This window comes from Camelina sativa, chromosome 16, assembly GCF_000633955.1.
Source record: "Camelina sativa cultivar DH55 chromosome 16, Cs, whole genome shotgun sequence".
Taxonomy (NCBI): domain Eukaryota; kingdom Viridiplantae; phylum Streptophyta; class Magnoliopsida; order Brassicales; family Brassicaceae; genus Camelina; species Camelina sativa.
In genome coordinates, this window is record NC_025700.1 from 9,845,670 (window position 1) to 9,859,528 (window position 13,859).

General features: G+C 34.4%; 1 protein-coding gene across 1 annotated transcript; it reads right to left on the reverse strand.

Moving 5' to 3' along the window:
- On the reverse strand, positions 11,396-13,165 carry LOC104750250 (ammonium transporter 1 member 2-like). The gene has a single exon (XM_010472021.2). The coding sequence runs from the start codon at positions 13,041-13,043 to the stop codon at positions 11,499-11,501; it is 1,545 nt and encodes a 514-aa protein (XP_010470323.1). The 5' UTR covers positions 13,044-13,165; the 3' UTR covers positions 11,396-11,498.

Here is a 13,859-nt window from a genome sequence, read left to right on the forward strand (position 1 = left end):
GCAATCAAGCTGTTAAGCATGAGGATTAGAGTGGCGATCATCTAATCAGTACTAGAGACCATGATGAGATTCTGATTGAAGACAAGCCATTGGAGGATAATGTTTTCGTAATGGAAGCAAGGATTGATGAGATAAGTTTTAAAGAAGATGCAAAGACACGAGCATCAGGCTTAGTGTCGATCGACACCTCTGGAGTGTCGGTCGACAGTCCTCCACGAATGAGTCCAACCTTGTCCAACACTGATGGCTTGCAGGATATCCTCTATGCTTCAAGACAAAAAGTTGTTCCCATACAGAAGACTCACCCCTCCACACCCCAGATTCTTCAGGTAAGGCAAAGGTATGCATCTTCTTCACCCAAACCCCCTCCTATAATGAATAAGATCTTCAAAGATACAACAACTGTTTTGCAGTTAACCAAGCAAAGCAAAGCTCAAAGGAGCGTTCAATGCCACGTTCTGATCCGCCGGATGCCTGATCCACTGCCAAGTCAAGCTAATGACTGAAAACAAGCGCTATGTGGGAGGCAACCCACTTCTAGGTTTTTCTTTTCCTTTTGAGTCATTTTTCTTTTTGCATTGAGTCAGTTTTTGTTTGGATTTGACTTGTGTTTGAGTGTTTCTTAACAGAATAATCATCCGAAGATTGACTTACTAGCACAATCGAGCTGCAACTGACAAAGGATTTTTCGATCATGTTTCTGTCCGCAGAGGGTGTCGATTGACACCTTTATAGCATCGGACGACACCAGCTGGTAAGCTGAGAATCACTTCATCTTTTATTACAATTTTCAATACATTTTTGTTTCTTTTTGCTTTCCTCTTACTTGAGAACACTGGGGACAGTGTCGTTTAAATCTGGGGAAGGTTAGTACTAACTACTAACATAGTTTTTTTTAGTGTGTCAAAACCGTATTTTTGTTTCTATTGAGTCAAATTTTTCAAAATTTTGTTGGGAACAATGATTTTTCTTTTTAGTGTATTGCCTTGATTGATTAATGCTGCAGATTGAATCCACTAATCCAACTAATGAAAAATCCAATGGCTAACCAGTAAACCAGAGACATCCAAATTTCCAACATAATCTATGAAAGCCTGAGGTAACTTCTGCACTTTTATTTTTAACTCATCACGGATATTGATGTTCATAGAGCTTGACTCCTTGTTCATATCTGATAAGTAAGATTTTCAAAAGAAAATGGTACTCCTCTCCCTTATTTAAGTTGAAAAGATTACTCCTGAGAGCTTTGTTAGAAAAAAATAAAGAGAATAAAAGATGAGATGATTTTGATCAGTTTAGAGAGGGAGGTAAATTACTGATGACTTCATTATTCTACTCTTGAGTCAAATGATCACACAAAATTTGGAAGCGAGGGATAGGTAAATTACCGATGACCCCATTATTCGCCTACACCTTTGATTTAAAAAAAAGTCAGTAAAAAAAACAGCAAAGCAAAGCTCAAAGGAGGATACGAATAGAATAATTCTGGGGAAGAGAAAGAATACCACATGTTGTAAAAATTTATATCTTGCTTGTTATGTTCTAGTACGGGAATGAGTCTAGAAGGTTCTTGACATTGATCTAATTGATGAGACCCACCGATGAAGGCTTAATGGAGGAAGTAGTGGAATTTAGTTTGAATTTGGGATGCTACGAATGTCAATGGAGAAGTACATGGTGGTTCGATTTGGATTTATTTGCTAGGCATATGAATTATGGTTTGAATGATCATGGCATTACCTTAGAGAGAAAATGAGTTTCTATGTTTTCAAACCTCTTTCACATGTCTAAGTTTCTGTTTTGCTTGAGGGCAAGCAAAGGCTAATTCTGGGGAGTTGATATATCATGGTTTTTACGATTTTTAACCATGATATAAGTGTGCTTTCTGAGTCTTTTGATTTGTTTTCTATGATGTTCTAGAGTCGTAACAGGTTTTCTAGGATTTTGGCACGGAAGGAGCAAAGTGGAGCAATTTGGATCGTTTTGGAGCATTAATCCGGAGGAAATCAACTTGTAATCGATGTCCCAAAGTTTTCCATCATTGCAAGACAAGTCTGTGACGTGTTTTTAGGACATATATATATATATAATTTTTGGGTTTTAGAAACCCTGAAGTTTTATTCTAGCAAGTTTTATTTTCTGCAACCCTTTGAGATTTTGAGAGCTTTTGGGAGAGAGATCTGAACTGCTTGGAGAGAAGAATTCATAAACTCCCTCTTTACTCTTTTAATTTCATTTGCTTTTTATTCAGAAAGATGATTTGTGTTTCATTGAATATGTCTGAGTAGTTTGCTTGTTAGGTTCAGAGTTTTTCACATGGATTTTATGATTTATTAGATTTGTTTATTTAGGATTCATTATCTTTCTAGATCTTCATCATAGGTTGTTCTTCACAATAATTCTTGATTGATCACCTATAATTATTATCTTAGGGAAATAAATTGATATGAGAATATAATTGTTTTCCATATTAAACCATTGATGAGCAAAATTACTCTTTACAAAGAGATTTGATTTAGTAATTTTGTGAACTTATCTAAACCTGTTTTTATTGCTGGTTTTTAACCTAGAATTTTACAAAGAGATTTGGATTCTCTGGTTTTAAATTTAGATAATATTTTTAGTGAGAACTGATTTATTTTACAAAAGAGTTTAGAGTTCCAGATCTGATTTTAATTTTTTGAATCCTATTTAATTATTTTGTAATTTCATGAGAAATTCCCTGGACCTAGCTTTTTAATCCATTGATATTTACAACAGTTTTATTTTAATATTTTGCATTGCTTTTATTAATTTCAAATTAATCTGTTTAGCGTTATCGTAAAACTCTATAATTTATTGTGTAGACTTGAGTCCTTGTGGAATTCGACCCCTAAGTATTACAATGATCTCTTAATTTGAGAGAGTAGCTCTAGGGTTTATTTGAGCATATCACGGGTGATGTGGAGTGGTTGCCTAGGATGTTTAAGTGTCGAGATTAGTCAAGTCGTCTTGATTATTTCTAGCATATACTTGTGTGTTGCATGCTGCTTTATTTTATGCTTCCGCATTGCGTGTTTTGTTTACTTGATGTTGTGCGGTAGTTAGGTGGGGAGAATGAATGTTAGAGGGTTACCCAGCTCACTGAGTAATCTTAAATTACTCATGATATTATTTTGTCTTGGGAAGACTAAGGTGGGTTAGAGCTTGGGCAACTAAGAAACCGGCTAGGGTGTTTTCATTCTGTTTGCAAAACCTTTGCCTTTTAACATGTTTTCTTCGAAAAGGATCCAACTGTTTTGACTTAGTATTTTGTTTTGAATGTAACAATGTACTTAAGTAATTCAAAGGATTTTTGATGTAAACGGACAACTGAAATGGTACTTGGCCTAGTCTGGGCCAACACAACGCCGCGTATGTACCAAGGGTTGAAAAGCCGAAGGGACGTTCATAGTGGGAGGGCATCACCGGTAAACTGGTTGAGTGACCTAATTCGTTTGTAGAACCTCGGTCGGGTTGCGGGCGGTCGCTTTCAGCGTTACAGTTAGGGTTTAGAAAATCCTCAAGTCATCACCCAAATGTGTAATGGTCAAATTAGTGTTTGTATATTTTGAATAATTACATATGTCGTACATTTTAAATATATTGGTTTTAGAAATTATACATAATCTTGATGATTTTAGATGATTTTTTAATTTGATAAGAACAATGCAAAATCTCTATTTAGAATGTCAAAATTTCAATAGTGATCAAAAAATCCTATTATTGGTGAAGCTACTAGATTTTCTTTTTACTAAGGTTTCTATAATTAGTAACATGTTTTTAATAGTTTAAAACAAGAATCATAGAAAACTAGCTCAAATTAAGAACCAAAATATTTTTCATAGTAATATTATTAAAAAAAATACTTTATTTACTACTCTCGACAAATAATTATATAGTCGCATAATATCATTGATTATGTTTAATAATATATTCCGTTCTTCTGTTATTTTCTTGTAATTTGATATGCTCAAATTTACCCTAGAGCTACTCTCTCAAATTAAGAGGTCACTGTAATACTTAGGGGTCGAATTCCACAAGGACTCAAGACTACACAATAAATTATAGAGTTTTATGATTACGCTAAACAAGATGATTTAAATAAAATAGGCAATGCAAAATATTAAAATAAAACTGTTGTAAACTCAGAAGATCAAAAAGCTAGATCCAGGGAATTTCTCAGGAAATTACAAAATATTAAATCAATAATTAAATAGGATTCAAGCAATTAAAAATCAGATCTAGAACTCTAAACTCTTTTGTAAAATAAATCAGTTCTCACTGCAAATATTATCTAAATTTAAACCAAGAAAATCCAAATCTCTTTGTAAAATTCTAGGTTAAAAATCAGCTTTAAAAACAAGTTTAGATTGTTCACAAAATTACTAAATCAAATCTCTTTGCAAGAAGTAATTTTGCTCATCAAAAGGTTTTTGTCAGGAAAATCAATTATATTCTCATATCAATCAATAATCCTAAGATCTAAATCCAGATGGCTAATCAAAGATCTAGCATTAAGAACAACCTATGATGAAGATCTAGAAAGATAAAGAATCCTAAATAAACAGATCTAATAACTCATAAAATCCCTGTGAAAAACCCTGAACCTAACAAGCAAACTACTCAGACATATTCAATGAAGAACAAAACATAATTCTGAATAATAAGCAATTGAAATTAAAAGAGTAAAGAGGGAGTTCAAGAATTCTTCTCTCAAAGCAGTTCAGTTCTCTCTCCCAAAAGCTCTCAAAATCTCACAGGATTGCAGAAAAATAAAACTTGTTAGAATAAAACTTCGGGGTTTTCTAAAACCCAAAAACACTATATATATATGTCCTAAAACACGTCAGGGACTTGTGTTGCAATTTAGGAAAACTTTGGATAAAATTGTAAAAGTTCCAATTTTGTGATTCTTCATCGGCTGAAAAGGGTGTCGACCGATGGTCCTAAGTGATGTCGATCGATGCCCTTGTTTTGATCCGAGTCCAAATTGATTGTTCGAGATTTATGCTCCAAATTGCTCCACTTTGCTCCTTCTGTGCCAAAGTCCTAGAAAACCTGCAAAGACTCAAAAACATCCTAGAAAACAACTCAAAAGACTCTAAAAAGACTGCTTATATCATGGTTGAAAACCACAAAAACCATGATATATCATAATTCTTTGTCAATATAATGATTTTGGTGAATTGTCAAGTCACCACCCTAAATATTCATGTTTTGGATATATATTTATAATAATGACATCTTGTGTTTTTATGTGTTTTTAGAGCTTGAATCTTCATTGATTGTGCATATTTATGAGCATTTAGGTTGTTTAGGTTACATTTGCATCAAGTTTGCTATCCTCATGTGCTCGAGTGGAGATGTGCAAGGAAATGATGATTTGATCAAGTTTTAGAGTCAAAGAGATATCTAGAGGGTGAAGAAGCAGAGCCAATCGACTGCACGATTGATTGAAAGGTCTATTGATAGACATCAGACTCTCATATGGTGACTAAGGGGCCATGACAAAAAGATTGACCAACTGGTCGAGCAACAGGTCGATCAGGTAGCTATCAGACTCTCGGACAATGACCAATCGACCATGCGATCAACCGGTCACACTGGCAACATAGCAAAACAATCAACCGATCAGTCGATCAGCAGGTCGATCGTTTGGTGAGCAGACCTTCGGACCAAGAACCAATCGACCATGTGATAGACCAAGTGTTCGATCAAAGTGAAGAACCGATCGACCACCCAGTCGATTGTGTGGTCAATCATGTGTCATTTAGCCACCAAAACCCGGTTTGTTCCGGTTTTCTTTAGGTTGTTTTTATTTTAATCCAGGTTTTTCCAGTTTAGTCTGTTATTTTCCTATAAATACACGAACTCCTCTTTAAGAGATCATATTTTGTATTTTGCAACTTTAAGGATTCTTAAGCCTTTTTTAAAGTTTTTATCTAAGTTTGTCAGGATCTTTGTTTAATTTTCTGTTCTTAATAGCAATTTTCACTTTTATAATCTCTATTCTACAATCACTAACTATGATTTCGCAAAGATCAATCTTCTACATTTGTGTGATTATAATTATGAGTGAGTAGTTCTCTTAGAACTTTGGACTTGGTAGATTAGAGAGACAGATGATTGATCTTTGATGTTTAAGCTTTTATTTGCATGATTCCTTTCTTGTTTAGTGTTTATAATGCTAGAGAGCCATGATCAAGCTTGAGTCTAGACTTTAGGCTTTTTATGTCCGGAAGGTGTTTGTTAAAATGCTTGAAGCAAACTTCTCAATAGCTTTACATTCCTAGCCAATAGATATTGATGATTAGGGTGTTTAGTGGTAATTAGACTTGATTATAATGCATGTTCATTTTGTTATTGCCTTTGGAAATTGTTGATGATTGATTGATTTGTATAGAGTCTTTATCATGGAAATGAATTGTTTACTTAAGTTTTCTCAGCGTAAAGATTGTTATTAATTGTTTCCTTGAAATGATTGATTAGCTATTTCCCATGTCAATAATAACTTTGGCCAAGGATCGCTTGTTTAATCTTGATTTAAAATCATCTTTTGTTCTCTTTTCTTGTTTAATTTGTTGTTGAAAGTTGTTAGTCTTTTAGAGATTGTTTGTTCTTGTTTTGCCTTGAGTTATTTGCTTTGAGTTTGCTTTGTTCAGTTGAGCTTGTTACTAAAACCAATCATTTGTTTAAGTTTATTAAGCATACTTGTGCATTCCTTTTGAGTTGATTCATTGCAAGCTTGTGGTTTGATGAAGTAATTGATAGAAATATACTACATCAAATAACTACATATAGTTACATATAATTTTAGTAGTTTTAAGAATTTTTAGATAATTTTTAAATTTCACAAGAACAATTCATAATCATGAAAAAAATACATATATAAGATATTAATTTCAAATTTCAAATTTTCAATCTGGATCTAGCTAATCTTATTATTGATTAAGCTACCATAGAAGTTTTGTGTTATTTAATTTCAAAATATTTATTTTTGAAACCAACTTTTTATTATTTTTTTACTAAGTTATTTGACTAATGAATTACAATTTCAATAGTTTAAAACAGAAAATCATAAAACAATAACTAAAAGTTACCAACTATTATATTCTTTGTATTACTGTTATTATTTTTGAAATATTTTTTTTACTATTCCACATAGAAACTAAATTATGGCATAAGTTTTAATTTATGTTAAATATTTTAAGTTATTTGTAGATATAAAGAATAATGTTATAAAATTAGAAAATAGACCAACATCTTGGCGGAAGCTAGGCAGATTTTTTTATATCGCATAAGATCAACTTTTAGTGGTGAATATAAATGTGAAATGTGTGATTATAAAAAGGGGGGACTACGTACAAGTCAAAGGATAAATTGAATGGTAACTAATGTAATGGCAAATGCGGAAAAAGGATAAAGTAACATCCGATGCTCCGGACCATCCGTTTTCTAAAAGTAGTAAAATGTATTTATTTATTTATTCCTTTTTAAAAATATTAGTTATTTAGAAAATTTGTAGACCAACCAATCAACACAAACAAACATGAATCAGTGAAATATATAGCATGAACTAGCTAAGAAGCTTGGACCCATACGCATTACGTGGTGATAACCGATATGGACCCGAGAGTAATCTATTAGTGAGAAAGCGATATTTGATAAACTCGTCGACGTTTGCCAAAAAAAAATAAATAAATAAGCTCGTCCAAAAATCATTTATAAAATCAACCACGACATTAACAAAGCCTAGAATCAACTATCTTTTTTTATATATCAAAACAGAAAAAAATAAAAACTATTTAAATGGTTATTTTTGTTAGAAATATTCTTTTGTAGATATTCGTTTTTAAAAATATTCAATTTTTGTCATTTTCAATTTTGTTATTTTAACATAATTATAATATGTTAACTTACTTTTTAAATTTTTTTTAGGTTTAAGTTTTCTATTTTATATTTATTATAATTTTGAGAGAATAGAGTTTAATATTTGGAGTTTAGGGTTTCGAATTTAATGGTTTTGTATATAAAAAGACTATTAATGAAAATGGACAACTAAAAAAAGTAAAGAAATACCCTATAATAGCACCGTTTTAAGTTTTTCTTCCTAAATTAGCACACATGAACAAATTTTCCAAAACTAGCATTTGTATATTGAGATTATTATTTAATTTAAATGACAAATTATTATTTTTTTAAATCAAATTGACGATCTTAGATCTCCAATCTCCAGCGAAACTTGCGGTTTGAACTCAGATTTTCATATCTTTTCAATTAAGTGTCAAAATTGATCGACTGAAACCAATACAACAAAATCCACATCAATAGCATCTTCACTCACCAGATTCCGATCAAAGATAAGAGTTTAATTAAGCTACGGCACTTCTGTCGTCTATGATAGTGAATACGGCGACGGAGAATCCTTCGAGTACAATTACGATTGATGATTTGGGGAAAGTATCAACGGTTTTGTCTGATATGGACAGTGACGGTGTGCTTTGTAACAATGATGAGCTTTACACTTTCCTTCGTTGATGGTTTCTGCTTAGATGGGAGTTAAAGTCATTGTGGATGATTTGATTCCTCTTACGGGAACAAGTAAAAAGCTTTGGCAAATCAATTTTTGAATCTGTTTTCATGTTAATGTGTGTTGAGACTGATTTTGTTGATTTCTTGGGTTGGGCAATGCACACCTAAAGCCATGTCATAAAGTTGTATCTGACTATCTGAGCGTTCAGGTTGCAACAGAGATGCTTATGATGTTTTTAGGAAAACCATCCTGAATTAAAAAAGATCCTTCCTAAACATCATTCAATCATTTGAGAATTGGTGTTCTGTAGAAGATTGTTGAGTGGAGAAAGATGAGGAAACGATTGATAAGAGTAAGAGAAGTTCATCATTGTCATTGGTTTCAATGTCGTCGACTTCTTTGGCTTGTAGTTTGCAGGTTTGGCACTAGTGCAAAATTAACAATTTTAAACTTGAATGTATTATGACCATCCTACTTCACTGTGATCTCGCATCTCGGTTTAAGGTGTCAATCATATTTAAACTTGAAGAACCTACAACTAGATTTTGCTACAATTTTTCAGAGACATACCACCTGCAAATTCAAGTGATTAATGATCTACATGATATACATGATGAAAAATAAGGTTTTCAGGTCTAACTCAAATGATTGATGATATACATGATGACAAATATTTCAAGAACAAAGCAGAGAGTTGATGATGAAGATAGGAAAATGGGCACTTAAGTGGAAGTTTGAGTTCGTCATTATGGAAGGTCTTCCTAAAATTCAAGAACACCTTCCTAAAAGCTATGGAATCATTCCTAATTTTTTTAAAAATGTGCTTTTAAATCTCTTTATATGTGTTTTGCTTTATTGTATCACATATTACTTCATTAGTGATGTATAATGATTTGATTATGTGCGCATATTGGTTTTTTACAATAAAGGTAGCAAATAGAAATATCCAACATGATGTTTTAGGAAGATCTTCCTAAACGTCAATGAATTCTTCCTAAATTTCAAGGAGTTCTTCCTAAACGTCAATGACTCCTTCCTAATGCTCTTTTCTTTTCTTTTCATGACGGTATTCCTGAAATTCAAGAACATCATGTATTGCATTAGATGCACTGATTATGAGAACAATTCCATAGCTACTGCAATACTGCTACTACCTTGTAATCAGAAGCTAACTAAAGCAAATCTTGAATTACATACTCTTATCTCCCCAATTAAGAGAATTATAAGATAAACTCCAACAAGCAATGATCAGTCCCCATTTCATGCAATAAAAATGAAGACAGGGAATATGTTTCAGGAAAGTCTTTCTGAATTTGCAACAATGTTTCCTGAATTTTCAAATGTGACTAAGAAACACATCAATACACAAGCAACAAACAATAAACAAGACACAAGCAACAATCAATAAGGATGACAACATATTATACATAAGAGATAAGACAACTGAGTTCTTTTTAAAAAATGCTGTATTATGGGCAATGTTCAAATTCTGTGGCAAACACACTTTAAATTTATCATTAGGTAGTATATAAATCTAACAACACAAAGATAGAAGCTTAATTGATGGTGCATGCTAGTCCTAACTCAGCTCCAAGACCATCTCAATAAGTAACAAGAACATCCAATTTCAAGACTCGTCGCAAATATACTTACAATAAACTTGTTCTTACAAAACTAAAACGACCAAGTCAAGTAGACTAATATAAATTATTTTACAGTCAACAATAACTTGATTCTTTAATTTCTGCAACAAATTCAAGTAAGAAAGAACGAGACTTCTATAATCAAAAATCCTAATCACACACACATAAAAATTACAACTGCAAATCATACACACATAAAACCAACACTAAATCATCTCAAGTTCTGATTTGTTTATGTCCTCAAATACTAGCCTAACTAAATGGATAAGAATATGGTGATTTAGGTTTTTAGGGATTTGGAAAAGTCAAAATCACATACATATAAAAGTTACAATGCTTACAATTTCTACAATAAAAGAAGAATAGCAAGTGAAAATGGATATAAAGATTACACTAGGAAAACCAGATGATGAACAGTGACACGAAGACGAAGAAGATGATCGGGGAAGAAGAAGAATCATGAATCTGATACGTGAACGTGATACCACTGTTGATTGACCGACGATGATACACCGACCGACGATGACTCACCTCCGATTCAGATCTGATTGGGTTCGTCGGTGGTACATCTGATTTGGTTTTGGAATCGACGGAGAGGGGGGAGTGAGAGAGAGCACGGTGGTTACAATGTCACGATTTTGTTTCAGATGTACGAAAGATTATTGTTTCAATTTTTTAATATTTTATTTTTAATGATATACAAATTTGTGTTAAATTTGGAATATTTTAATGTGTGTGCTAGTTTTAGAACAAAAACTTAAATGTGTGTTATTTTTGTCAATTACCCAAAAAAAAGTATTTGGTAAAATAATATTTTTACAATTCTCTATTTTTTATGAGTTTCAATTTTTTTTATCAAATTATAATATGCGTTGGATTTGGTTAGGTTTAACAAAAGTTGGTTAGGTATAAGAAAATTAACCTCACTCTCGCGTCTCGTGTCTTTTTCCTATTTCTGTTTTTTTTTTTCTCGGAAACCCTAAGATGGCCATGGAAAATCGTAGATGCCACATCCAACACAATTCTGATTAAGTTTAGCTGATAATTTAACATTTTAACGTTCCCAATCCCCACATGCTATCTTACAAGAAACATTTAAAAAATCTCACGAGCAGTTAAATACGGATTTTATTCTCTCTTTTTTTGTTTGGTTCAAAATATAGATTTTATTTCTAAGGTTTAATTTTGAAACATTAACTTCACAGGAAAAGAGAGGGATCTTGTTATTGTTATAAGAGAGAATAATTTTGTCTTCACCACATATTATTAACTCACTCGCTCGGGACCACTCGATTCTCCGTTCAAACAGTCAAGGTCGGTGTAGGAGTCGAGCTCCGGCTAGTAGGCTCCACTTTTCCAGCCAGATGGCCCCAAGGTTTAGTCGATACGTCGTCCTCGTCATTGTATGCGTACGCAAATCCTCCATGACGTGTCATGTCCATTCCAGCCATTTCATCCTCTGCTGATATCCTCAAAAGGTTTATCTTATGTAACCCATAAAACAAGGGTCCCATCGTTACTGTCACCCACCCAACGATCACAATGATTTGAACGATCTGTGCGGCAAGCAGTTTTCCTCCCCCGCCCATCAACAGTCCGTAAGGCCTATCACCGATGTACACCTCGTTGACGTATCTTTTCGTAGCAAAAAGCCCGGTGAAAACCAATCCCCATGCTCCGCATCCCCCGTGGAGTTGAGCGGCCTCAAGTGGGTCATCGTATTTGAATTTCTTAGCAAGCAAGTTAAATCCGATCAAAACCCATGATGCTACGAAGCCACATACTATAGCAGCCCATGGCTCCACCACGGCGCATCCAGAGGTTATAGCTACGAATCCGCCTAGAAGTCCATTGCATACGTCAATGACATTCCAATGGCCTACTAAGAGTCGTCTACTGAATAGAGTGGTCAACGCAGCTGTACAGCCAGAAAGCGTTGTGGTGACCGCAGTACGACCGACAGCGCTCCACTGACCATAATATGGCCGAGACTTGTCGTAGCCTTTTAGTATGGTTAAAAAGGAACCAGGGTTAAACCCGTACCATCCAAACCACAACAAGAAGGTACCAAGAACGACAAGAGATGCACTGTGACCGCGTAAAGCCACTGACCGGCCTGACCGGTCAAATCGACCTATTCGTGGTCCTTCAACTAACGCACCCCATAGACCGGCAATTCCCCCTACCATGTGAACAACCCCTGAACCTGCGAAATCTATAGCACCTGAGCCAAACAAGAGATTGTTGTCCGACCGGGATGCGCTAGCCCAACCATCAGTCGACCAGAACCAGTGCGAGACAGTTGGGTAAACAAAACCGGTCAAGAAAGTAGAGTAGATAAGGTAAGCAACGAATTGTGTTCGCTCGGCAATGGAACCACTGGTGATTCCCGCTGCGGCTATGGCAAATGCCCATTGGTAAAGGAAAAAGCTAAAGTCGGAGCCGGAGTGTTCAGGGTAAGAGCTTAAGGCAAAAAAGCTATGATGGCGGCCAATAAAGCCGTTGGAAGGTGTACCAAAGGCAAATGCGAATCCGAAGAGGTAGTAAGAGATGGCTCCGGCGGCCGCGTCAAGGACATTAGTAAGCATGATGTTCATAGTGTTCTTGGCTCGGACTGAGCCAGCACAAAGCATGGCGAAACCGAGCTGCATAGCAAAGACGAGGTAGGCGGAGAAGAGGAGATACGTGTTGTCGACGGCATAAGTTGTGTCGGAGAGTTTGTTGGAGATATTGGAAATTTGGGAGCATAGAAAGGCTGCTGCAGCGAGGGACGAAGTTGAGTTAGAAGAAGAGGATAGGAGAGCAGCGAGATCCATGGAGGAGCATGTGGTGTTTGCGGTGTCCATGGTGGAGAGGAAGTGAGAGAGAGGATGTAATTGTTTGTGCTATGTGTTGTGTTTGAGACAGTAATTTGTGGTGGGAGTCTCTTTGGTGTATTTAGATAGAAAAATTCCATCACAAACTGACAAAAGGTAGAGGTCCTACTTAGTCCTCTTCTTCCTGTTGGGGTTTAAGAAATGTTTTCTTCGTTTTAAAATTATTCTGGTTTGGATTATTTTAAAAAGAAATATTAGATTAGATGCTTGGCTTGTTTTCAACAGCTTAAATTGATTAGCTTAAAACAACCAAAACGAAAGTACATGTTTACAAATAAATTCAAAAACAGTTCCGCCTATACTTTACGTATTAAATTATCTGCTTTAATATTAACCTAACGTAAAAACTAAGAAAGTTTATTTTATTGTTCTGAATCTCTTCTAACTATGTTGAGTAGGCAGACCATTCGACTGAAAAAAACACTATCTTCAGTAAATATGAGCAGTCCGTTACAAACATCACATCTCTCCGTTTAGTTCTGTTTTCGTTTCCATTTTGTCAATTATCATGTGACACAAAGAATTTCAGTCCACATTATATTATTTTTAATATATTTTAAGTCTTTTTAAGATTTTTTTTTTTTCAACCAAACATTAAATAAATTAAAACAGAACTCCAAAATTGGTAATCCAAACCGGAGGATAACAAAAAAAGTTTACAAAAGAAGTTTCAGAAATTAACGATTTTGAAGAACTGGCGAGACAATCTGCCCTAACATTGGACTCACGGGGAATCCTGGTCAAGGTGAAGGAAGGGAAGGAGGACCTAAGCAATGAGAAATCTTC

What these genes read in the sequence shown, in the direction of transcription:
- LOC104750250 (XM_010472021.2), bottom strand. Translation starts at nt 13,043, where the DNA reads ATGGACACCGCAAACACCACATGCTCCTCCATGGATCTCGCTGCTCTC.